This window comes from Spermophilus citellus, assembly GCF_964194105.1.
Source record: "Spermophilus citellus genome assembly, chromosome: 5".
Classification (NCBI taxonomy): domain Eukaryota; kingdom Metazoa; phylum Chordata; class Mammalia; order Rodentia; family Sciuridae; genus Spermophilus; species Spermophilus citellus.
Window position 1 is genome coordinate 116,570,942 of NC_138186.1, and position 24,461 is coordinate 116,595,402.

The window sequence follows — 24,461 nt, forward strand, 5'->3', positions numbered from 1 at the left end:
CAAACAGAGGATAAATATGCCTCTATTCAAAAATTTTTCCCCATCCGCTACTTCCACCTGACCCTGTACATTTGTAGACCCTAGATGGTGCTTAATAAATGTTTTTGATGAACAACAGGCATGGTATCACATCTAGTCATTTTCAAGATAAAAATAGCCATATATAAGCCCTGATAGAAGGTCCACTCCTCTTTATATCTTCAAAATGACTTCAAGACTTTTGTTATTTAAAGCAATCTCTCGTCTGATTATAGCATTAAGTATGAATGTACTTGATTTATGACAGTAAATAGAAACAATTGTTACTAATTGTGAAATTATAATTTAGGAGATTGAAATAGCAAATTAGATTGGAGAAAATTATTCTTTATTGAAAAATACCAATAATACTGACAGACTTCAAAAGCAATTCACGCTTCCAGAATACAAAGTACTTAATACATTTTTTTCAAACCTGTTTGTATTTCAAACAAAGTTAACATTTTTGTAAATCAAATTTGATAACCTGACTAAAAAATATTTTCCAGCTTTATTATTAAAGGAGCTGCACATCTTTATAGTAGGGGCCATCAGGTGGGCAGGAGCACAGGGATAGAACGCACCTGGGACTTCACAGCCGTCTATAGCGATATTTCCACAACTTTGCTGCTGGAAACAAAAATACTGCACGAGACAGCTGCCCTCCAGGGTCAGAGGGTCGCAAGACAGCACGTCAAAAGACAGCCAGGTTTTCTTAAAATTCACAGACTTTCATTTAAGATTGCTTTTTAAGAAAAATTTTTAAGAATGCCATAGTGATTTAACATCATCCAATGACTGAATTAAAAAAACTATAATGAACGAAATGAACTGTTACCATCAAAACTGTCTTTGCTGAGCTGCAATAATTCTAGGCTTTTTAGATGCAAAAAATTAACATATATGCAAGTTTAATTTGAAACCACACAAATTATGTATGTAGGCTCAGATAGTAGCAGTGTTCACTTTAATCACTAATAGCTTAACTGGAACAGCCACCTATTTATTCCACCAGCTGGGATAGCAGCACCAAAGTCTTCTAAAATTCTTTATGTATGAATCTTAAGTTATTATCCAAGTTCCATTCTTTGCATGCTCCAATTCTCATTATTTAACATAAAAGCAACAGGATTTGGAGAGTTACTTTTTGCTGTATTAAAACAGTTATACAGCGTCTTGTACTGTCAAAAAGCAAAATACTGTGAACAGCAGCCTTCTTCACAGCTCTAACCCTGAAGCTGCCAAGCATTCACTGCTTGTGTCAGCAGTGGTATTTCCACAGTAAAATAGCAGAAACTAAAAAATTATGGCACAATGGATTTCTGAATTCTTTTATCTACCATTGGTCCTGGGGCTTGGTACCTTCCCCTTGTAGACTATATATCTGCTGATTATTCCAGAATCATCTTTAATGGAGCAAAGGCATCAGGTCATATAGCGGGTAATGGCTCTCAGAGCGTACAGGAGTTCTGCTTGCATCCTAGCTTCTATAAGAAGCAGATTAACATGAACCTGAATATAAAATACAACATCATATAAGAGAGGATTATAAACATTCAGGTTTTCAGTGACTAATAATCAAATACCAAAAATAAGTACAGTTGTCCCTTGGTACCCATGAGGTATTGGTTTCAGAACTTCCCTTGGATACCAAAATCCTTAGATACTCAAGTTTCTCATATGAAATGGCACAGTATTTGCATATAACCTCCCATATACTTCGAATCATCTCTATATTGCTTATAATAAAATGTAAATGCTATGTAAATAGTTTACACTGTATCATCTAGGAAATAAGAAAAAATATGTACATATTCAATACAATGCAAAGTTTTTTGTTTTTTTTAAAAAATATTTGCAAAATTACCTGAATCCACAGATTGGAACCTACAGATGTGCTGGGCTAACTGTACATTTTCTATATAGTACCAAATAACTTTGAAGCCTTGTTTATTGAACAGAATATCAATTTCTCAAAACAAAAGCTATCTGATATTCTTTTTAGATAGATGTTTTGAGCTTTCATCTATATTTGATCATACCTCTTCTTGAATGTTTGTTGTAGTTCAGAAACTCTAGATACTGTTCTATCAGAATACCACTATTCCCTGCCACATCATTAATTTCTATAAAGATGTTTCAAAAAAAAAAAAAACCCAGACATTTCTACCTATACACAATTAAAAAGAGCTCATGCAAAATAGTCTTCTTTCTCCTAAGTTGTGACAGCTATTCCATTGCTTCTGAGAATGGGCAGCCCATCTGTCGTCTTGTCTTTTTTTTTATCTCTCACCATCATGGGTTTCCCTTGCAAGGGGAACCTGAGACAGCTGTCCTAGAATGCTGTTCTTTGAGTTGGTAGAACCAAGGGAGAGGGTTTGAGAGCTATTAGGTTATGTGAAAGAGTGTAAGAATACTGATAAGTTACAGAGTAATAAGCCACAACAGGCACATACCTTCTCAGAGTGCTTGAACTGCCTCCAGAAGCTATCATACATTCTTTTGGTAACCTTTTCAGGAGTGCAAACAACAGTTTTGATATAAACTTTAAAGCTACGATCCAACAGCTGGTTAATTTCACCATAGTCATAGTCATCATATCTGTTAAAAAAGAGTTAACAATATTTTCAACATATAGTCTATTTTCTTTTTACAGAAAATAAATGCTATATTCTTTATTTTGTGTGGTACAAGGGTGCTTTACTACTGAGCTACATACAGAGTCCTTTAATTTAATTCCATTTATTTATTTCTTTATTTTGAGATAGAGTCTCACTAAGTTGCCAAGTCTGGTCTCAAACTTGCAATTTCCTGCCTCAGCCCCTGAAGTAGCTGAGATTACAGGGTGAGCCAGCATGCCCAGCTACATGGTATATTCTTTTCCCTTCTTTCTTCAGGCAGCAGTTCCCTTAAATGAGATAGCTTTACAATGTTTACTTGGGGGTCAATGGGTGAGCATGAAGGTAAAAAATGAAGAACTTATTGCCCAAGCAAAGCATTCCTAAAATTTAAGAATATTAACACTGTAGCACTGGGTCCAAATAAAAGGGTATATTTACAATCATGAACAAGCAATTACACTATGGGTAACCAATTCTGAGAACACAGCTTAGAAAAACTGCTGAAATTTTAAAAAATTAATCAATTAGGCCATTGTTGGCACAATTATATTTTATAAAAACTGCAGTTTCTGGGATTAGATGAGAAAAAAAAGGCAGTGGGGGTGGGTGGTCTATATATGGTCTCACAGTGTCTACATTTAGGAGAGGCTGGCTTACTTTAAGGCAAGATGGTTGCATGCACTGTTGTCTGCTTTTCCCTATTTGGAGTCCAGATCACAAAAGTACTGAACTTGCCTATTGGGTTTTCAGTGGAAAAGGGAGAAAGTTCTTGGCAAAGCCTGTCCTACAGCCATTCAGGAAACCAAAGTCAAATCTGGCCACTGATTAGTGGAAGTTAGTTTAAAACTCATCATATGTGTCTTAAATGCCCAAGTAGTTTAAAATAAATTAAAAGGTTTTTGGCCAGAATCACTGATAAAATGAATAGCAACAGAAAGCTGTTTTTGTTTTTTGTTTTTTGCTAAAATAACCAGAAAGCAATGCAGCAAGGAGTGTGTGAATGAGGGAAGGTAGTAAATAATGGCTGCATTTTGTACACACCACAGTGTGCTAAAAACCTAACAGTGAGGACGTGAATTTTCCATTGTGATGAAGTTTTACAGGAACAGGTACTCTTCAGAAGGCACTTGAGAACAGCTGGAGGGGCAATACAAAGGTACTGAGTTGCCAGAAGGTAACAATATGAGTGTGGCAGAAGATAAAAGATGACACAGAAAGACAAAGATGCTCAGTGACAAACTGCCGCTTTTCATCTATGTTCTGGAATCAACTTGTTTGCCTTCCCCTTTCTTGGAGGCAGCAGTCATTTAACTCTTGTCAATGTCTCTAAACTCTCCCCCTTGCCTCACTAGAAGAGAGGGGAAAAACTAAGCTGCAATAATGGGGTTCCCTGAAGCACAGATGTTAAAAAAAAAAAAAAAAGTTACCAGACGAGGGGATGATCTTGAGTATATGTGCCTGTGTGTGCTCTAAGCACCTGAATAATTTAGCCTAGAGGGAAATACCTCTTTATAAACACAAGAAAACAGACTAACCGTATTCCAAACATGCAGTGAATATAGTTCCAAATAGCCCGTCTAAGCATTGAGGTATCAACGTCTTTGTGCATTGCCATTGTATTATAAGTAAGATTGTAAGCAATGTGAAATTTTTCATCGATCAACTGTCCCACATCTGGATAAAGGCGATTTACCAATGAATAACCATGGTCTTCCCAGCAATAGTCCTAAACATAGGGAATAGAATTAACATGAATAATTAAAATGTGGCCAAATATAGCTCTGTGAGATTACTGGTAGCTGGAATCTACTACCTTCATCCCTCACTCTGAGCTTCACTTGTACTCCAGTCCAAGGCTTTCAATTTCCATACTATAACACGCAAGAGGTTATGTTTTCTAACTTAGCAAGGTAAGAACCAAGGGAGTCTTGTCCCCTTACACACAAGCACTGATTTCCAGTTTTCTCTTTCTGACTTTTCACTGAGCCCCAGACACAGCCCAGCTTGAGAGTTCTCTTTCATTTCTTATCACTACAGCCATCCAATTGGTTTTCAAAGTTTAGGAATTTCTTTCTTTCTTTTGTAACACTGGGGATTTAACCCAGCTAGGCAAGTGCTCTATCACTGAGCTACATCCCCAGCCCTTTTAATTTTGAGACAGGATCTAAGTTGTCCAGGCTGGCCTCAAATTTGGGATCCTTCTGCCTCAATCTCTTGGTAGCTGGGATTACAGACATGTGCTACCATGCCTGGCTAATTTTGTGAACTTCTAATTTAATATGTCCATCACTGATTTCTCTACCTTTTAGTCTTTTAGCTTTATTAACTGAGTCTCTTAGTTTTCCTACATAAAATCTCCTTGCCTTTATTTCTACCTCAAACAAAACTTAGTAAGCCCCCACTATTCTATGTTGACATTATGCCATCACTTTGGTCAAAACCTACAACCCCCATTTAATCTACTATAAACTGTTTTGGCATTTAAGGCACACCTGATTAATTTTAACTTCTCACTAATATAGAAGTTTGAATTATTGCTGAAGCTCACAGTAGTTCAGTCTCCTTATGATTCCTTTCCTTACTCTATATATCGAAATCTAAGCTCAATTCTTTCCTACTCTTCTCTGATTACAATGCTTTTTTATTTTTATTTTTTGGTGCTGGGGACTGAATCCAGGGCGTTGTGCATGCTAAGAGAGAACTCTACCACTAAGTGCTGCCCTTGTTTTTTGGCCACACAAATCCTTCAAATGCTCATCTCCCTCCACAAAAATTTTCAGCCTGAAATTATTTCTTCAATTTCTAACCTATTATATTTCATGACACAGTTTAACTACCAAGTACAAATTCTTTAACTCTTCTTTGTGCCTAAGTTTTGTCCCTTTCCCTTTAACCAAATGTGAAAAAATAATAGTTCTTTCATAATTCTGGCAAAATATCTATTATTTAATTAACACTGGCCCCTAATGATAATTGGGAAAGTTGTATCAACTCATCTGAATTAAATATTTACTTATGTAAACTAAATATTTAAGCAATACTATACGATATACACTTAAACTACATATGACTCTACTGATGAATTAGAAGTAATCTTATAAAATTAGAGTACAGAATAAGTATTTGCTAATTGATGATTCTCAACTTTTATTCTGGAACTAGAGGACATAGCTTCTGTCGTTCGTGAGATACTGCTTGCACGGCACTTAGCATACTTCTCAAATCTAGGTTGCTTTTTCTTTTAAGTCATGCTAAGATATTTCTAACCACTCACATGCATACAAGCTATGATTTTACCTGGACACGAAATGTTGGGACATGCATCCCATGTCTAGAGAAATCCTTATAGCCATAACTAGTATCCTCAAAATGACGAGAGACATCTCTTGCTGGTGTAACTTCTTCATCATCTGAAATGATTTTTAAAGTCATGGAAAGCTTTTCAGAAACAGGATACTTGAAATTCATTTTTCCCATAACAAAAGTGAAAATAAGAAAACCAGTTCTATGTCCCTGAGTAACCCATATCAACCAAAATGGAATCTTAATAAAAAGAAGTATCTTACTTACCAGTAAACTGAATATAGTAAAAGAGGATACTCCATTACAAAGTAAATATTCATAGTTGAATTCTGTATGCTTTTTATTCTTTCTTTAATAGACCTCACTTTCCCTGTGTCCCCACCCCAATTTATAGACTTTAGGTTCTCCTTAATATGTGTTTAGACTTGGGAGGCTGAGACAGGAAGATCATGAGTTCAAAGCTAGCCTCAGCAACTAGGCCAGGCCCTTAGCAACTTGACCCTATCTCAAAATAAAAAGGGCTAGGGTGCAGTGTTTCAGCACCCCTTGATTCAATCCCTGGTATCCACCCCTCCCCCAAATGTGTTCAAGGTAGAATGCTGTTTTGGATGATCTTTAAGGTGATAATAACGACTATGAAGATAAGCTATGCTCTAAAATTTAGTACTTGACTATTTTTATTAAACATTAACGCTATACAATATGATGAAAATGATGAAACTAAAGGTCCTGTGAGTTGACATTTTTATAATGCTTCCCGCACTGCCCCTAAGTTCTTTTTCAATCATCATGTTAAAGAGTATTTTATGACAATGACAACTCTACACCTTTAAGCACAAATAGAAACAAAAATATCCCCTCAAGGAAAAACAAGCCAGTACCCAACCTCCCTTTATACAAAGACACACTCTTTCCCCCCACTCTTTGATTGTCAAATATATTTGAGACAGTTTTTGGACATATTCTTTTACAGATGACCTAAGTTAGAAATACTGCTGTTTTTCACTTATAAATTTTTTTTAAGTTGCCTGCTTTAAAAATTCTAAGTAGGACTACATATACAATATCCTCTCCAAAATGACAAAAATATATTTGGATTGATGTTTTAAAACTAACCTAAATTCTTTAAATAAAAAAGGTGGGTTTGCAATATTGTGTAGTAGTTGCTCTTACCTGAGGAGAAGACACACATACTCTCTCTCTTCTCTATTTCAAATCGTGAAGCCATCTCTTCCTGACTGGCCTCTTCTTCATCTCTACATTCCTGTAACTGCTTCATCTTTTCCATGAGGGCTTCAACCTCAAAGAAGGATTCACTTACCTGAAAAGAGAACACGATGTTATATACATCATGTATTTTATTAAGTCTGCTTCAAAAGACCATCAAAATATAGGAAAATACATTCTTAAAATAATGTCCCTACTATTTATACTCCTGTAAAAATGAAAATTTAACACTACTTGTCAATTTAAAACAATGAATATTTTATAGTTAACTTCTACTTGCTAAGTCAGTTAAATGTTAAAGTGGTTTCCTATCAACTGTATACTGCATATATTGTCAACATGTCTATCATCTTTAAAATAATAACTGTTCTTTGTATACAATTTATCTATTAAAATGAAACATGTCCTCCCATGGCTGGAGTTGGCCAAATGTCTTGCAAATGGGGCTAGCAGTTGTCATTTGATGAGATGACTACAGCAGTGTCACATCTATACAAATGGGTCTTAACCATAAGGGGTAGCCAAGATTTATATTTCTAAACCCTACTATATCTTTACTATAAAAGCTAGATCAAATCTACAGAATATATATTTTATAGAATGGATATAAAAGAAGTTTTAAAATCTCAAATCTCAATTTTCAAATACAAATTAATCTTTCCCCCTTTATGATTTCATTTTTTTTTTTTTGGCCAGGAATGTTCTTAAGATCTCCTATTTTACAGGGCAAGGTGGCACATGTCTATAATTCTAGCAGCTCACAAGGCTGAGACAGGAAAACTGCAATTTCAAAGCCAGCCTCAGCAACTTAGCAAGGCCCTAAGCAATTTAGTGAGACCCTGTCTAAAAATAAAAAATAAAAAGGGCTAGGGATGTGGTTCAGTGGTTAAGCACCCCTGGGTTCAATCCTCAGTACCAAAAAAAAAAAAAAAAAACAAACCAAAACAACAACAAAACACCATCCCACCAAAAACCAAAACTCCTGTTTTTTACTCTTTTCCTAGCTTCAACCTATTAGTTCTTTTGGTGTCAGCTTAATATGATTCTTGTAACTATCTACCTCCTGCTCCACAATCCCTAATTATTGTCACACAGCATTCTGCTCTTTCCTTCAAAGTACCAATCTTAACTTCTATCAGCATGGTACTGATCCAAAGCCTGATTCCCCCATGACCAAACGTCATAAGGCTAATAGACCTACCTGTTTAATTTACTGGTATATTCAGAGCCTATGCAACACCTGGTATACAGTAGAAACTCTAGAAATATTTGTTGGAGAATGACTGTCAAGGCAATTCTATATTACGAGAGACTATCTTTATATCTTCATATGATTCAGTTATACCAAAATATCCTATACTAAGCCTTTCTAGTAATTCCATGGTGGATGTATCTGTGATGATACTGAAAACTCTTTTGGCACACTTCCATTATTATTAAGGTCAATAATCAAACAAAAAAGGGCCAAAAAAGATTAGGTTTCTTAACAGAATGACTCAAAGTTAAAATACACACACAAGCACATACACATATTTTAAGACCTCTCTCAATTCACATTACTTCTCATTAAATTAATTTACTTATTTTACCAGTTTTCCTCTAAGATAAAGAGCCCAAACCTTAAGTATTCTTAGGAAAAATAATTCTGACTTATTTATTTTTTAGTACTGGGGACTGAACCTAAGGTAGCTTTAACACCGAGCTACATCCCCAGACCTTTTTTTTTGAGACGGCATCTTGCTAAATTGCTGAAACTGGCCTGAACTTGTGATTCTCCTACCTCCTACCCCTGGACTCTCTGGGATTATAGATGTGTGCCACTGTGGCTGGCAGGAAGGAAAATTTTTGACAAACTGTCAAGAGGGAAAGGAAACAAAGTCTGTTTCTTAACTAATTTGTTAAGTTGATAGTGGTAAAAAAATTTTAAAAAATTATGGCATTCATTTTAATGTTGAAATATTAATAATGTATATGGAATTTCTTTTTATTTGCTTTTTACTATTTGTATCTGAAGCGCTGAATCAGATATCTCAAATGCACTTGGAGAACAAGCTATATGGGCTCATTGTCAAGTGCCATCAGTATGAGCTTATATACCTTTTAAAAGGATCCAACTTAAAACCTGGGAATGGGAAGCATATCTATTAGATAAATAAAAGCTTTTATTTTTTCACTCTAACCTATTATGGCTTTTAATAGATAACTAGAAATACAGTCATTTTTCTTCAGCCTTGTACTAAATTATTGATAAGGAAGGACAACAATCAACGCCAAGCATCCTAGAAACTGAAATACTCTCTCTTGGATCCTTTTATAACTTCCAAGCTGTGATAAACAGTCAGTGACCATATACACACCTACAGCATGGATTCAGGTAGCTCAATGGAGAGTGAAACTGACTGTCTTGGACCTTATTAGAATAGAACTGTGATCAATCTTAGGAAAATTATATTCCTTCATGTGCTAATTTCACTCTGATAAATACCAAGCACTCTCTACTAGCTACTTTACTTCCTTAGAGATATTTAATCTAAACCTCACATTTATTTTTTCTAACCTTTATTTAAATATGAAAGAACTGAGGCTCAGAGAGGTTTGATAATTTTCCCAAAGTCAAATATGTAAGTCACAGGCAGTTTAACATACCTAAATTTCTTTAAAAAGAATAAAACAACTGAGAATATGTGTACAGTGGGTTCAGATAATTGTGATGCTACTTCTGTGATTTCTCTTTTGAAGCATAAAGTAAAACCTTGCTTTTTAATTATGGCTAAAGAATGCAGAGAGAATTTTGACCAACTGTATATAAGAACTAAAATTTACTTATAGAAAATTAAACTTATTCTGTTTCAAAGGAATAAGAAAGCAAAATATGACAGAAGAGAAGGAAAAGAGTGAAAGCATTTTAAGAAATTTATATTCATTGGACACCACCTTCTGTATCTATGCAAAACTAAATATGAAAAGGAATTTTAAAGGGAGAAATTTCCAAATCAAAGATGATTAAATCTTCTAAAAGATGAACATTTTAAAAAGCCGGTTGGTTTCTGTTACAAAAAAGGGAAGAAAAGGATCTGATTGGCACCAGCAAATCTCCACCACCAGGCCACACTATTTTCAGACTCCCCTCATCTCACTGCTGTAGCTGTTTGACATTAGCTGACCCTACAGGGGTAAAAACTATTTGCTCCTGACACTAAAATTATTTGAGTGTCATCTCCTAGAGGTGTTTAGTTTTGACATATCCCTTAGAGCTCTGACTAGTGGTGGACATTTGGAGGCAGTAAATAAATTCATACTTACTGAATGAATAAGTATAGGGGTCTAATATCTTTATAGACTTAACAGGATGGATTGTCCAAGGAACCAAATAAAAATAACAATTACAGTGATTATTAGTATTATTACAATCTCATAACAAATAATAGACACTTACTGAAATATTTCCTGCTGAGTTGACCTGCATTTCATCCACATTGTGATTGCCATTTGTAATGTCACAGATGCAATAGTTACTAACAGAAGGAGGTCTGAATGTGTGGCCACCATCACAATGAATTTCTGGACTGATTCCACAGCCAAATGTGAATGAAGCAAGAGAATGATAGTGTGTAAGAAGAACAACTGCATGGACCAGTTCCGCAAGAGACCAGCTGTGCTCTTCAGCTTTTAAAAGCCCCTTGGGGGAAAAAAAGAGAGAACATATTTTTATACCTGGGTGTGGTATTGATGAAGATATATAGTTCACCTTAGTATTTAATCTATTGAAAACAGGATTACGCGAAATCTAGTAAACATGTAAAACCCATGGTTTGATAATTTTTATGAAAATGTATCCATGAATACAGCTTAATGTGTTTGTTAGTAACATGTTCATCATTATTTTGATTTTTTGAAATACTGACTTTAAAAGGTAATCAAATACATTTTGCTTAAAAGTAACTGCTATATTTCTTTTTTCAATTTTTTAGTTGTAGATGGACACAATATATTTATTTTTAAATAAATAAACCTCACACATGCTAGACAAGTGCTCTACCACTGAGCTACAACCCCAGGCCAAGTTGCTGTACTTTAAGTGTAGGATTATGAATGAATTACTGTGTTTTTACTTCAAATGTAATAAATCTGAGTTTAGGCCTTCTCAAAGAATTTTTAGGATAGCAGCTTGAACAACTAGACTCTCAATATTCCTAATGATCAAGTTATATTTATTTATTTACTTACTTATTATATATAGTACATAGGTTTGAACCCAGGGGTGATTTACCATTGAGCTACATCTCTAACTTTTAATTGTATTATTTAAAACATTTTTGGTTTTAGTTATGGATGATAGTACAGTATAATTTGACTTATTTATACAAATATGGAATACATCTTATTCTAATTAGGATCTCAGTCTTGTGGTTGTACTTGATGTGGAGATTCACTGTGGTGTATTCATATATGTACACAGGAAAGTTATGTCAGAAAGTTATGCCACTGTATTTCCTTTTCCTTTCCTCCTTCCCTTTCCTTCATTCCCCTTTGTTTAATCTATTAAACTTCTATTCTTCCCCTCCCCACCTTGTTGTGCGTTAGCATTCACATGAGAGAGAACATTCAACCTTTGGTTTTTTGGGATTGGCTTATTTAGCTTAGCATAATAGTCCCCCGATCCACTCATTTTCTGGCAAATGTCATTAAGCCATTCTTTTTTATGGGCAAGTAATATTCCATTGTGTAAACACTACATTTTCTTTTCCATTCATCTGCTGTAGGGCACCTAGGTTGGTTCCATAGCTTAGCTGTTGAGAACTGAGCTGCTTTAATTATTGATGTGGTTGTGTCACTGTAGTATGCTGTTTTAAGTCTCACTGGGTCAAATGGTGGTTCTATTGCAAGTTTTCTAAGGAATCTCCATACTGCTTTCCAAAGTAGTTGCACCAATTTGCTGTCCCATCAGCAATGTATGAGTGAACCCTTTCCCACATCCTTGCCAACATTTATTATTACTTGTATTCCTGATTGTTGCCATTCTGACTAGAGTAACATGAAATCTCAATTAGTTTTCATTTGTATTTCTCCAATTGCTAGAGATGTTGAACATTTTTTTCATATATTTGTTGACCATATTTCTTCTTCTGTGATGTGTCTATTCAGTTCCTTTGCCAATTTATTAATTGGGTTATTTGGTTTTTTGGTGTTAAGTTTTTTGCTTTTTTTAATATCCTTTTTATTTTTTTGAGATAGGGTCTCCCTAAATTGCCCAGGCTGGCTCTGAATTTGTGATACTCCTACCTTAGCCTCCCGAATAGCTGGAATTACAGGCATGCACCATTATGCCCAGTTCGTGTTTGAAATATTCTGATGTCATATTCTATAACAGTTATAGATGTCTTTCAATTTTCAGTAACTCCTACTCTTATCAAAAGATTAAAATTTTTAATTATTTCAAGGGGAAGGGGAAAAGGATGAATAGCAGCAGCACAGGGAAATGCTATTTATTATTCTGTATTATATAGTAATGGTATCATGGCATTATCCATTTGTGAAAATCCACAGAAGTGTTCAACATCAAGAGTGAACAATAGACTAGTGTAAACTATGTATTTTAGCTAATAACAATATATCAGATGGTTCATCAGTCACAAAAAATGTACCACACACTGGGCATGGTGACTCATGCCTCTAATCCTAGTGGCTCAAGAGGCTGAGGCAGGAGGGTTGCAAGTTCAAAGCTAGCCTCAGCAACTTAGCAAGATGCTAAGCAACTTTATGAGACCCTGTCTGAAACTAAAATATTAGGAGAAAAAAAAAGCTAGGGATGTGTTATGTATCCCTGGGTTCAATCCCCAGCACCAAACAAATTAAAAAAATGCATCACATAAATCCTAGATGTTAATAATAGGAGAAAAATGCGTGTCTGTGGGAGGGGGTTAAGGAGGTAGAAAATGAGAACTCCTGGGCAATTTTACTGGAAACTAAAACTGCTCTGAAAAATAAAATCTTTAAAAAAATATATAAATGATGCTCAAGATTTATTACTTCACTACATACCTCAATGTGTTCTTTGGTAATAAGCCAAGGTCTGTGGGCTAATACTTTGTTGAGTTCTCCTAAATTCTGTAGTTTTTGAGGAGCATTTTCTAAACCATTGAGCCACTTGGGGTCTCCACCAACATGAAGAAAATCATTTACATGCAGGTTCACTAAGTAGGAGCACTGATGTCTTGCTGCAGCCTTAAGAAAAAATGAAAAGATACTCTAATTACAGATGTTAAAACTTTTTTAAAAAACATTTTTAATTTTTTGGAAGTAGTTGGAAACAATACCTTTATTTTTTTATTTTTATGTGGTGCTGAGAATCGAACCCAGGGCTTCGCATGTGCTAAATGAGCGCTCTACCGCTGAGCTACCATCCCAGCCCCAAAAGTTAAAACCTTGAACTAATACCAATCTATTTTCCTTAGAACATGCAAAATAGCTATTTTTTTTTTTTTTTTGTATTGGGGATTGAACTCAGGAACGCTCAGCCACTGAGCCACATCCCCAGCCCTATTTTGTATTTTATTTAGAGAAAGGGTCTCATTGAATTGCTTAGCACCTCAAAGTTGCTGAGGCTGGTTTTGAACTCTCAATCCTCCTGCCTCACCCTCCAGAGCCACTGAGATTATAGGCGTGCACCACCAAGCCCAGTTTAAGTTTTTGATTAGTATGGTTTCACAACTTTTCATGAACTAGAAAAGTTTTCACATAAACATTTAAAAACTTCAAATACACCACAAAAAATACTTCAAGAATAGTCTAAGAACAAAATATCTGATAAAAATATCTGAACTGTAAAAATTTTACCTATATATCAACTTTCAGAACCACAAAATAATAAGAAACTTCAATTAAGTTGTCAACCATAAAATGACACAATAGTATTTACAAACTAAACAGGATTATCACCACTTATGCCAATCAGAACTGTATATAATAATAAAATAGATCTTGTGTTCTATTTTATTCTTTAAGTGAGAATAGCTTTCAGTATCATATAAATAAATGGCATAATTTTTGTTATACTTGGGACCATACTTATTTAAAAACAAAAACAACCAGAAACTACCTAATAGGAATCCTATCATAAGTCAAAATATAAGTATTTATCCCCGTGTTTAAAGCATTAACTATCTCTTAAAGAGATTAATAAAAGCAGGCAGAAAATTTTTTCACCTAATTTTTACATACCATTATTCCAATGTAGTGCCGATAATGTAGGGGTAATGGCCCATCCATTTGCAGTAGATAGTGTTGAGTTTTTAAGAAACTTTCTAAATATTGTGGGTGGAAAACCATCACTAATGTAATGTTATCCAAACGACCCAAAGCAGCAAAAGAATCTGCAAATAAAGCATGCATTTGTGTGTCTTCACTCCCCACTTGGAGAATCTGTATAAATAAATGAGAGGAATACCATGGTTACATAAATGGTAAATTTCATATTAAAATTTGACTTAAGAGGGGGATTAATAATTTAAACTCAATTGGTAGCAAAAAACAGAAGAATAAACTGTCACATTATACAGTAGGGGATAAACAACAAAGGCTGAACATTAAAGGCCATCTAGATTGGCTGCTTGCAGACCTGGCCAGAATCCAAACCAAGAAGTGTATTTTTATTATCAAAGTTGCAGAACTTGCAAATACACCACCTACTCTCACTCAATTTAAGGAGAACCACAATTAACCAATAGCAAACAATTATTATGAAAATAAAGCACAGTTGTTTTTACATACATAGAATTAAAGACCCAATCTAGTGGTCATACCAGCCTATGGAGATGGTCAGGATCAAGTAACTCAGTTTATAGGCAAACCTAAGCAAGATCTACATATAAGCAGGTAAAGTATTATTAGTTTTAAAAACAAAAACAAAACAAACAAACAAAACCTAACAAGTTTTGGCTTTGCTTGATTAAATATGGGTATTAAAAAAGCATCATGATATATTAGAAATCAGTATGACTACATCAGCTTCTTATTTAAAAAATATTTTTAGATGTAGATGGACACAATACCTTTATTCTTTTAATGTGATGCTGGGGATTGAACTCAGTGCCTCCTGAGTGCTAGGCGAGTGCTAGGCAAGTGCTCCACCACTAAGCCACAACTCCAGCCCTACATCAGCTTTTTCTAATCCCATAGATTCACTGCCAAAGCATGATTAACTGTTATCAATGCTGTTTAAAACATGTTGTTGACCAACAGTTGTTCAGATGCCAAGAAGAGGGTCATAAAAACATTCCTTAAAAGCACACAATTCACTACTTACTTTCACAAACAACATACCTCCTTTTCTGGGATGAATCTGCTTGGTCCGTGTCCTAGTGGTCGAGGAATTTTAATTCCAAGTTCCTAGAAAAGAAAATTACACCATCTCAGGCTTCTAGCAGTAAACAACATGAACTAAGGACGCAGGAATGGGAGGGAAAACAACCAGCTGAACAGAGACAGGCTTGTCGTGGTGGTTTGTTTTCCTGTCTATATATACACACCAACTCTTCTGTTCGCATCACATAGCTAGCAACAACCTATAATATGACTCTTGACTAAAAACAATAAAACCTGTTTCGCTAAAACCAGAGTTTTGCATAAAGTACTTGGCAGAAAGTCTAGAACAGAAAGTTCAGCACATAGCAGCCAACCCTGTGGGCTGTCAGTGATACAAAATAAGACCAATGTGTTTGTACATCCAAAACTCAACCAAAATGTCAACCCCTACACATCTTGTCAGGAAACGTAAAAGTAATACCTTCAGACAGATGTCTTAAACAGGAAGATGTGTAATCATTAGTCTATAATAACACCTCACAATAAGGATAGAAATATTATAAGAAATAAAAACCAGTTAAATTCGCAAAATACAAAGTACTATCAGCCATGTTTTCTTTGTGGTTGAATAAAACAATTTCAGAGAACTTTATTTTGTTTCTCAGTTTGCTTTAAAATTGATTTTTATTTATAGGATGTTATCAATTTCACTTGTAGAACAGCTCAACTAATCATAAATAAATGGTTTTCTACCTTTTTACATAGTCAATCTAAATTCTATACTTTCTATTGACAGTGTAGAGTGGCTACAAAAACTGACAATCTTACTATTAGGACTTCCTTTATTTTTCCAATATGGTGTACTTACAAAAACAAAATGATAATAAAAATTTTCTTCTTTTTTTTTTGGTGGGGGAAAAGACTATGTCTAGTCAATCTAGTGTCATTAAAAATGTTTCAGAATTTATACAACTAAAGATTAACCCTTGCTTATAAAAATCAACAATATTATTTCTATATTCTCCTTACTACTTCCAAAGATTCATGATATAAACCAAATACTTTCTTCTTATTATTATTTTTTTCAATACTGGGGATTGAACCCAGGGCTTTGTGCATGCTAGGCAAGTACTCTACAGAGTTACTCCCCAACTCTGTATTTTGTTTTCTTTTGGGACAGGTCTCTTTAAATTGCCTAGACTGACATTAAACTTTGGATCTTCCTGAAGCCTCTCAAGGAGCTGGAATTATAGGTGTAAGCCTCCAGATCCATCCAGATACTTTCATCTTAAAGAAAAATGGGAGTAGGCAGAGAGAGGACATATGCTAGCAATTCAAGAAATATGGTCTAGGTGAATGAAAATCTTTGAGCAGAATGGATTAAAAAAATTAGGCAAGGACAAAATTTAAGAGAATATTATGAGAAATCAAGATTTAGATTCAAAGTAGGCTATCTTGTCAATGGAATCCTTTAAAACACTATATAAGTCAAATCTTACACTGGAAGTCAGGGGTTTCTTACCCTGGTTATTTAACATTTAAACTAAAGACAGTATATAATACCATTCATTAGAGGAGACATTTAATTCATTAGTCTGGCTAGGTATATGTCTCAGTTTTAATATTCTATAATAATTGCCAGAAACCCCCACATCCTATTATTCAATACATTATCCTGGCATAAAGGCAGACATTTATATAAAATGATGACTCCACTAGCCTTTCTAAGCTAAATCTCTGATCCTACTATATACATTTTAAACCAAATTTACCGGGTAAAACCAGGCTAAAATCAACATTTAACCCTTCTCATTAATCTTTAAAAATTATCTTATTTGAATAAAAAGTATTTTAGGAAAATACCTGCTTCAAGGGTTTATTACTCATTTTATAACTAAGAGACTTGGAATATTAGCATATGAAAATGTGTCTTCAAAAAGGGAAGAAATATATTATTTTCCAAATAATATTGGGACAAGTGGTTAGCCTCTCAGAAAAAAGTGAAGTTGACATCCTAAATCATATTTTATTTCACAATAAATCAAAGTTAAATGTGAAAACACAAAAACAAACAAAACATTACAGTACTAGAAGAAAACAGTGGAGTGGGTCTAAGAATGCCACAAAACCCATAAGTCATAAAATGTAAGTGTGATGACATATGAACAATGAAATTGACCAAATTATGTAATGTGTATGTTTGAATATAGAAAAATGAATCTTACTTTGTAAAATTATAATGTATCAATAAAATATTAATTGACATAAAGCCAGGGGTTTCTTACCTGGGTTATTTAACATTTAAACTAAAGACAGTATATAATACCATTTAATGTCATTTTGCTTCACATGCAAAATATATATATACACAAAGTCAAACATGAACAGAAAGCTGGGAAAGATTTGCAAGTCACACAGAAAAGAACTAAAACAATTTTTGGACTGCAGATTGAACTCGGGGATGCTCTACCACTGAGATCCCTAGTCTTTTTTTTTTTTTAAATTTTGCTGAGGCTGCCTTCAAATTTGTGATCCTCCTGCCTTACTATATTATATAATATCCCTGTTATAAATAACTGGGATTACAGGTGGGTGCCACCATACCTGGCTAATTTTTTAAAAATATGTAATTAATTAACAAAAATCTTACAGGAAACAAGTAAAGGACATCGACAGTTCAAATAAAATAAAAGAAAAATGGCCGAAAAACTGCTCAACATGCGCACACACACACACAAAACTGTAAATAGGAAATACCATTTTTCTTCAAAAAGCTTACGATTAAAAAGTCTTTAACAGGTTGTGTTTGAGAGGGAATAGAGAAACAATCATTTGGTTCTTATATATTACTGATAGGAATGTTCTGAAGTATGAAGGGGAAATATCACACAGTACAAGTAGTATATAAATTACTACAACCTCTAGGGAAGGCAATTTGCAATATTGATCAAAATAACAAAGTCACATATACTTTAAATGAACAACTCCATAATAAGTGTTAACCTACAGATATATTCACATTTATGAAATGTCACATGTAAAAGGATAATCACTGAAACATTGTTTCCAATAGTATAAGACCAAAAACAACCTAAGAGTTCATCAATAGAGAACTGTTTCAGTCAAATTCAGTATAACTAATAGAATTAGCCGGCAGTACTTACAAAAAAATGAAGCAGTTCCATTGGGTTAACTTTAAAAGATCTTAAGATATATAAATATATAAAATATATTTGAAGGGGGCAGTAAACAAAGGGCATAATATGTATATCTTATTATTTGTAAAGAGAAAAAAGCCTCAGAAATTCCATTTCTAGAACTTTATCCTACAAGTTACATTAGCAGCATATGGTAATATTTTTTTTAAATGATAGCAAATTGATATCACATAGGCATCAAAACAAAGAGATTAAATTATATTATTCTGGTCTTGTTTCAATATTAACATATTCTTTTCGTATGAAACTATTATAAAACAATTATTTTACAATTCTAAGAAGATGGCTATGAGAATTTCAGAAATGAGTTATTTTCTTACAGGTATGACAAGTGTCTTTTCCAGTGGTCATAAGTCATTTTTGAGCCTTTTTAAATCAGTTCATCCCTTCAGCCAAATTTAGTGGCCCAACTGATACCACTGCCTCCCTTTTTCCTTTAGTCTTCAATGGCCAAGCCCCCCCACCTTGTCTTATTTCTTTAGAAATGACATTATTTCTGTATGTTTTAAAGTAGGATGTTAAGTCCTTATCCAAAGTACATGTATGAAGACACAAATTGGTGTGAATATACTTTATATACAACCAGAGATATGAAAAATTGTGCTCTATATGTGTAATATGAATTGTAATGCATTCCACTGTCATATATTTTTAAAAACTCAATAAGAAAAATCCAAAGAATCATAAAAAAATAAAATAGGATGTTAAGAAAAACAAGCACTCTTTGGGGTGGATTATATACAATTATACAATAATTCTTGGTGTTGTGATTGTACTCATTCCTTGATGAGATACTAGCCTTGCAAGGAGCATGTAATTTATGATTAAGGCCTGGAAGAGGTATTTAGTATTCTCCAATCTTCATTTTTTTTTAAAAAAAATCAATGTCTTAGACTTTTTAAAAATCAGTCTATGAGACAGGTACTACTATAATCTCCATTTTGTACAGCTAAATGATAACAAGTCAAATTCAGCCCAGAGCCAGTATTAATGAATAGTGGAGTTGAGGGCTGAATATAGGAAGTCTGGTTCTAGAGCTGGCATCTTTAATTATTACTCTTTCAAGCCTCTCTGAGTTTTTGACATTTTGGAGATCCTTTTAGATATCACTCTTATTGTATGATACATTCTTGGTTTCTAAAAGTTTTGATTTTCCACTTTTGAAACATTTGTCCTATGGCAAAATAGTCATACTCTATTTTCTAGCAGGTATTTTATCAAAAAAGCACTGCAGGTGTTCAATAAGGGGTGATTATGCCAAACTATATGCATTTTGTAACTTCCTATTTAGGTTACTTCAATATTTCTCCACCTTTTATTGTTGTTTTGTTTCTTTCCATTTTTAAATTGGTACACTACACTTACAAATGATTGGTAGGATTATTTGTCCATCTTAGCTGTGAGAAATGGACTCTAAGCAAATTTTGGCCAATCCAGATTCTAGAAGGCAGCAAATAGCCTTGCTGAAAAGCAGATGTAGATGCTAATTACAGCACAAACCTCACAGATTTGTCTGTGAAGGTGTGGTTGGAAAAACTAATATAAGAACTTAGGTCCCCTCCCCTCAACAATGCTATAATCATCTTTGAAAGAGGTGGCAACAACTTCTACCATCACACTATTGCTTCAAACCAATTTCCTCATAATGTCTAATACTAACACATTAATTTTCAGAGTATGAAAATTCTTAGTGCCTTCTTGATAGTATCAGAGAAAGACAATGTTTGTATTATGTTGCTATATGAATCAGTGTGGACTGAAAATACAGTTCTAATCATGTGTTTCAAATTTGTTAACAATTCACTTATGAATCTATACCAATATCCATAAGTAAAAGAATGATTGATTTGCTACAAATACAAAATAAAAGAAGTTATTGACTTAGAGTATGAAACTTGAAAAAATAGTTGAAAAGTAAGCATATCATTACTTTTCTTTCTGTACTTGTTGCTTATTTTTCAAAACATGTCTAGAAAAAGTGTTCAAAACAAACAAACAAAATGTCTAGATATTATAGCATATAACTAATAATCACAATATCAATACTAATCTCATTTTAAAAATTAAAAAAGCAGTTAAGTGTTTTTTGTTTGTTTGTTTGTTTGTTTTTTGTACTCAGGATTGAACCCAGGGGCACTTGACCACTTATCCACATCCCCAGCCCTTTTTATTTTTTATTTTGAGACAGGGTCTTGCTAAGTTGCTGAGATCATAGCTTTGAACTTATGATCCTCCTGCCTCAGCCTCCCAAGCTGCTTTGATTTTAGGTGTGCACCAGTGTGCCTGGCTAGTTAACTGTTTTTTGAAACACATTTAAACAAGGGTAAAGATTTATTGTATAAAAAGTGAAAGTCCCAATCCCACTCACCCTTCTCTGGAAGAATTATTGCCTATAGCTGGCTGCTGGCTTTCTGACAGTCAAAATATTTAAACAAATGAAAAGATCTAGAAGCATTACAAAGAAATATCCCTACTATAGTACAGCATACTAGTATTTCTTCTAAAATTGTCATTAACATTACTATGGTATTTGTAAGTATGGAAGCAGGGTATGGTAGCATGCCTGTAATCCCAGTGACTCAGGAAGCTGAGGCAGGAGAACTGAAAGTCAAGGCCAACCGGGGCAACTTAGCAACCTGTCTCCCCCCAAAAAGGGAGGGAGCATTGGGGTATAGTTTGGTGATAGAGTATCCCTGGGTTCAATCCGCAGTATTGCAAAACAAAACAAAGAAATATGGAGAGTACAGGCTCCTCTCTTTTGTGAGTATCCTATGAACTACATTTTAGAAAAATGAAATCAAAACTTACTGACATGTGGGGCTGGGGATGTGGCTCAGCAGTAGAGCGCTTGCCTATTAAAACACCACACACACACACACACACACACACACACACACACACACTAAATATTTCATTGGAAATCTAATTTAGGCCTTATGTGTGGCCTATACTTCAATGAGGAGTTCCATTCCTGGAAAGTATTTAATTTAAAAGCACTATGGAAGCTTACTATTTGAAAGAATTGTGTCATTAATTCTTTCAGAAAGTGACTAGTTTTCCTATAAAGCACTACTTCCTAATTTAACTTCCCACATGCTGGAAGTTTTAAAAATGAAATACAACTATACAAAGCTTCCCAGTTTCCTGAACACAATCCCACAAGCACTACAATCAATGGGCAAGCTAAAATGTACATGGCTATTTAGAAATTCGAGATCTGGACAAGAATCAGAAATAACATATCTATTCAGGCATGATGATTGGGACTCATTTCTACTCAAAACGAGAAAAGATCTGTTATGGCCTGAAAACAGAAACTGTAAATGCTAATTCAACACTTTCATATTGTTTTCTCACTTTGGTAAAGTTTCCAAAACAATGTGATGAGATTTTTAAAAGGTTGTTCTGTTGTCTTTAAACAAGGAGAATATAATATATATAATATAACCATCAGTATTAAAATCTAAAAAAAAATTTGTTCTATACCCTTCATGAGGTTTATTTAAGTTTTCATAATATACATACTGTGTTGATAAGACAGATTCCATTCGCCAACAAAATAAATAAAATTTAATTACTAAACCTGAGCCATTTTAATGGGCAAAGCTGCAGAGAAATTATTCATATTTAAATATCTTGAGCTAAAACAATAACATTCGTATCTCAATTAAAAATCCCCCACTTTCTCACTAATTGCATATTGAATCAAAGCCTTTTAAAGCTTCAAAGTTTGGCTAAGATTACATTAGTAACTTTCAAATGTCCTATTTCCATCAATTGAGAAAAAATACAATTAAACATCTCTTTTTGAAGGCCAATTCAGACCCAACAGAGATGGTTTAATAAACAAGGGTAAACCCTGTGCATAACGTCATTGAGCTTGCAGAACATATTTATTCTAGGCAACATTCTTTCCAGGGACTCAAACTGTATCTTTCCCTTTTTTTCTTAAAGTAGGAGGCAGAGGGGGTGAGGGTGGCTGAATAATCTGTTTTGACAACACCAGGAGGTAAAAATCCACAGGCTGTTTTACGCTAAGACTAGAGCTTTGTTGGGTTTCGGACTTGTGGAGACTTGTACAGAAAACAACGTTATTTATGTTTAGGAGACTTCCATTTAAATGACCTAGTCAGCTGTCTCTCCCAGCTCAGCATTTTTAGCCGGGGTCGACTCTGGATAGAAAAGGTCTCCCTGCCAAACACAGGCCGCCCCTTCACCTGGGCTCTGCCAGATGGCCAAGACACACGCATCGGAACAGGGAGGTCAGCCTGTGGCTGCTCCGCGGGCTCCCGCGCCCCTGCTGAGCGGTTTCGGATGCTGTTAGGTACCAACGAAGGGACGCAACGCGACTCGACTCCGCAGAGCACAAGCAACTCGGCCAGGTAACCCCCCGCCCATCCAGCCCCTCGCCCGGGTACCTCGTCCTGGACACGGCCCCCGCCGCACTGCTTGCAGCCCAGCAGCTCTGAGACGGTCAACGAGGTCGTGTACGCCTCGTTCGCCGCGGTGGCCAGGCGCATGTCGGCGCAGGGACGACTGCGGACAAACTAGGCGAGAGCAGGGAGGCCAGCCGCGGCTCTGGGATGCAGCGATTCAGTCAGCGCGGACGTCGGGGGCGGGGCGGCACCGACAAACAAGCCGCGCGGCCCCGCCCCACGCCTGTCACTCCGCTGCTCTGGAGGTCGCGCCCACCAATGGGGGGCCCCGGTTCTGCATAACCCCGTCCCTTCGGTGTGGATGGGCAGGCGGCGGCGGGCGACCTGACGCGGCCAGGCAAAAAACAACTTGGAAGGCCAGGAGTCTGGCGACGAGCTTTCTCAGGTTCAGAAGCAGTGCGGTGCACCGGGAGGTGAGCGTGCATTGAGGCTTGAAGGTGCCGCGAGAGCCCTCGGGCGTCGGGGATCTATCCTCCTGCCCCCACTTCGCTCGTCCACAAATCTAGAGCCAAACAGCTGCCAACCTCTAGACTGACCCTGACAGCTCCAGGAGGAATCAAGTTCTCTTTAAATTTATAAACTATTGAAATTTCCCTTCTTTTCTGATATTTCCAAACAACGCCGAATGGGTCACAGAATGCACAAACAAGTATGAGATCATGGCCTATATTCAATGTAAAGTTTATTTTTGGCAAACAGTGTAGAATCTATAAATATCACTCTCTTCCACAGACATTAAGCCTTGGTAGCATACCTCAGTTGTCTTTTCTTTTCAAAGTATATTGAAAGGCTTTAAATGTTCTAATATTCCCTCAGAAGTACCCTGGGTTTTGAAGAAAGAATTTCTTTCTCTGAAATCTGATGAGGAACTTAAAAAAATATAGGTTATGAAAGAACACAAATAACTGACATTGTTGGATCCACAACCCAAATATCCCGAGTCCTCTGACAACAGTATTTCCTTCCTTACATATTAACTTCTTAAAAAAAAAATCAACTTCTAAATTAGATCTCTTTTTCCATATTTGCTCTTGTGTTTTCAAAAGCTTACACTCTCAGATTAAGGAAAAAATGATGTTGGGAAGGGCGAAAGCAAACAAGCAGAGGGCTGGGAGTGTGGCTCAGTGGTAAAGTGCTCACCTATTGTGCAGGAGGCCCTGAATACCATCCCTGCCACCAATTAAAAAACCCCCCCCCCCCCACCACCACAACAGAGTTTCCCAAAAGGAATTATATCAACAAGTACTGATGGAGTGATGTGATTTTGTGATGTGTCCACAGAATAGAAGTCACAAATGAAAATGAGTTTCAATCTTAGGAGTAAGGTTACAATA

At 35.4% G+C, this 24,461-nt stretch overlaps 1 protein-coding gene across 2 annotated transcripts in view; it reads right to left on the reverse strand.

Moving 5' to 3' along the window:
• Positions 1-345: 345 nt before the first annotated feature.
• SESN1 (sestrin 1) overlaps positions 346-24,461 on the reverse strand; it is a 119,375-nt gene continuing 95,259 nt past the window's right edge. Inside the window, exons 1-10 of one of the 2 annotated variants that reach the window (XM_081294833.1) lie at positions 23,110-23,308; positions 15,492-15,557; positions 14,391-14,591; positions 13,212-13,394; positions 10,606-10,848; positions 7,116-7,263; positions 5,937-6,049; positions 4,175-4,365; positions 2,475-2,619; positions 346-1,530 (exon numbers count right to left, since the gene is read on the reverse strand). In XM_081294833.1, coding sequence (XP_081150959.1) covers positions 1,444-1,530; positions 2,475-2,619; positions 4,175-4,365; positions 5,937-6,049; positions 7,116-7,263; positions 10,606-10,848; positions 13,212-13,394; positions 14,391-14,591; positions 15,492-15,557; positions 23,110-23,211 — 1,479 coding nt within the window. In that variant the 5' untranslated portion in view covers positions 23,212-23,308 and the 3' untranslated portion in view covers positions 346-1,443. Of the gene's footprint in view, positions 1,531-2,474; positions 2,620-4,174; positions 4,366-5,936; positions 6,050-7,115; positions 7,264-10,605; positions 10,849-13,211; positions 13,395-14,390; positions 14,592-15,491; positions 15,558-23,109; positions 23,309-24,461 lie in introns of those variants that run through there. The other variant, XM_081294832.1, reaches the window with a different exon arrangement.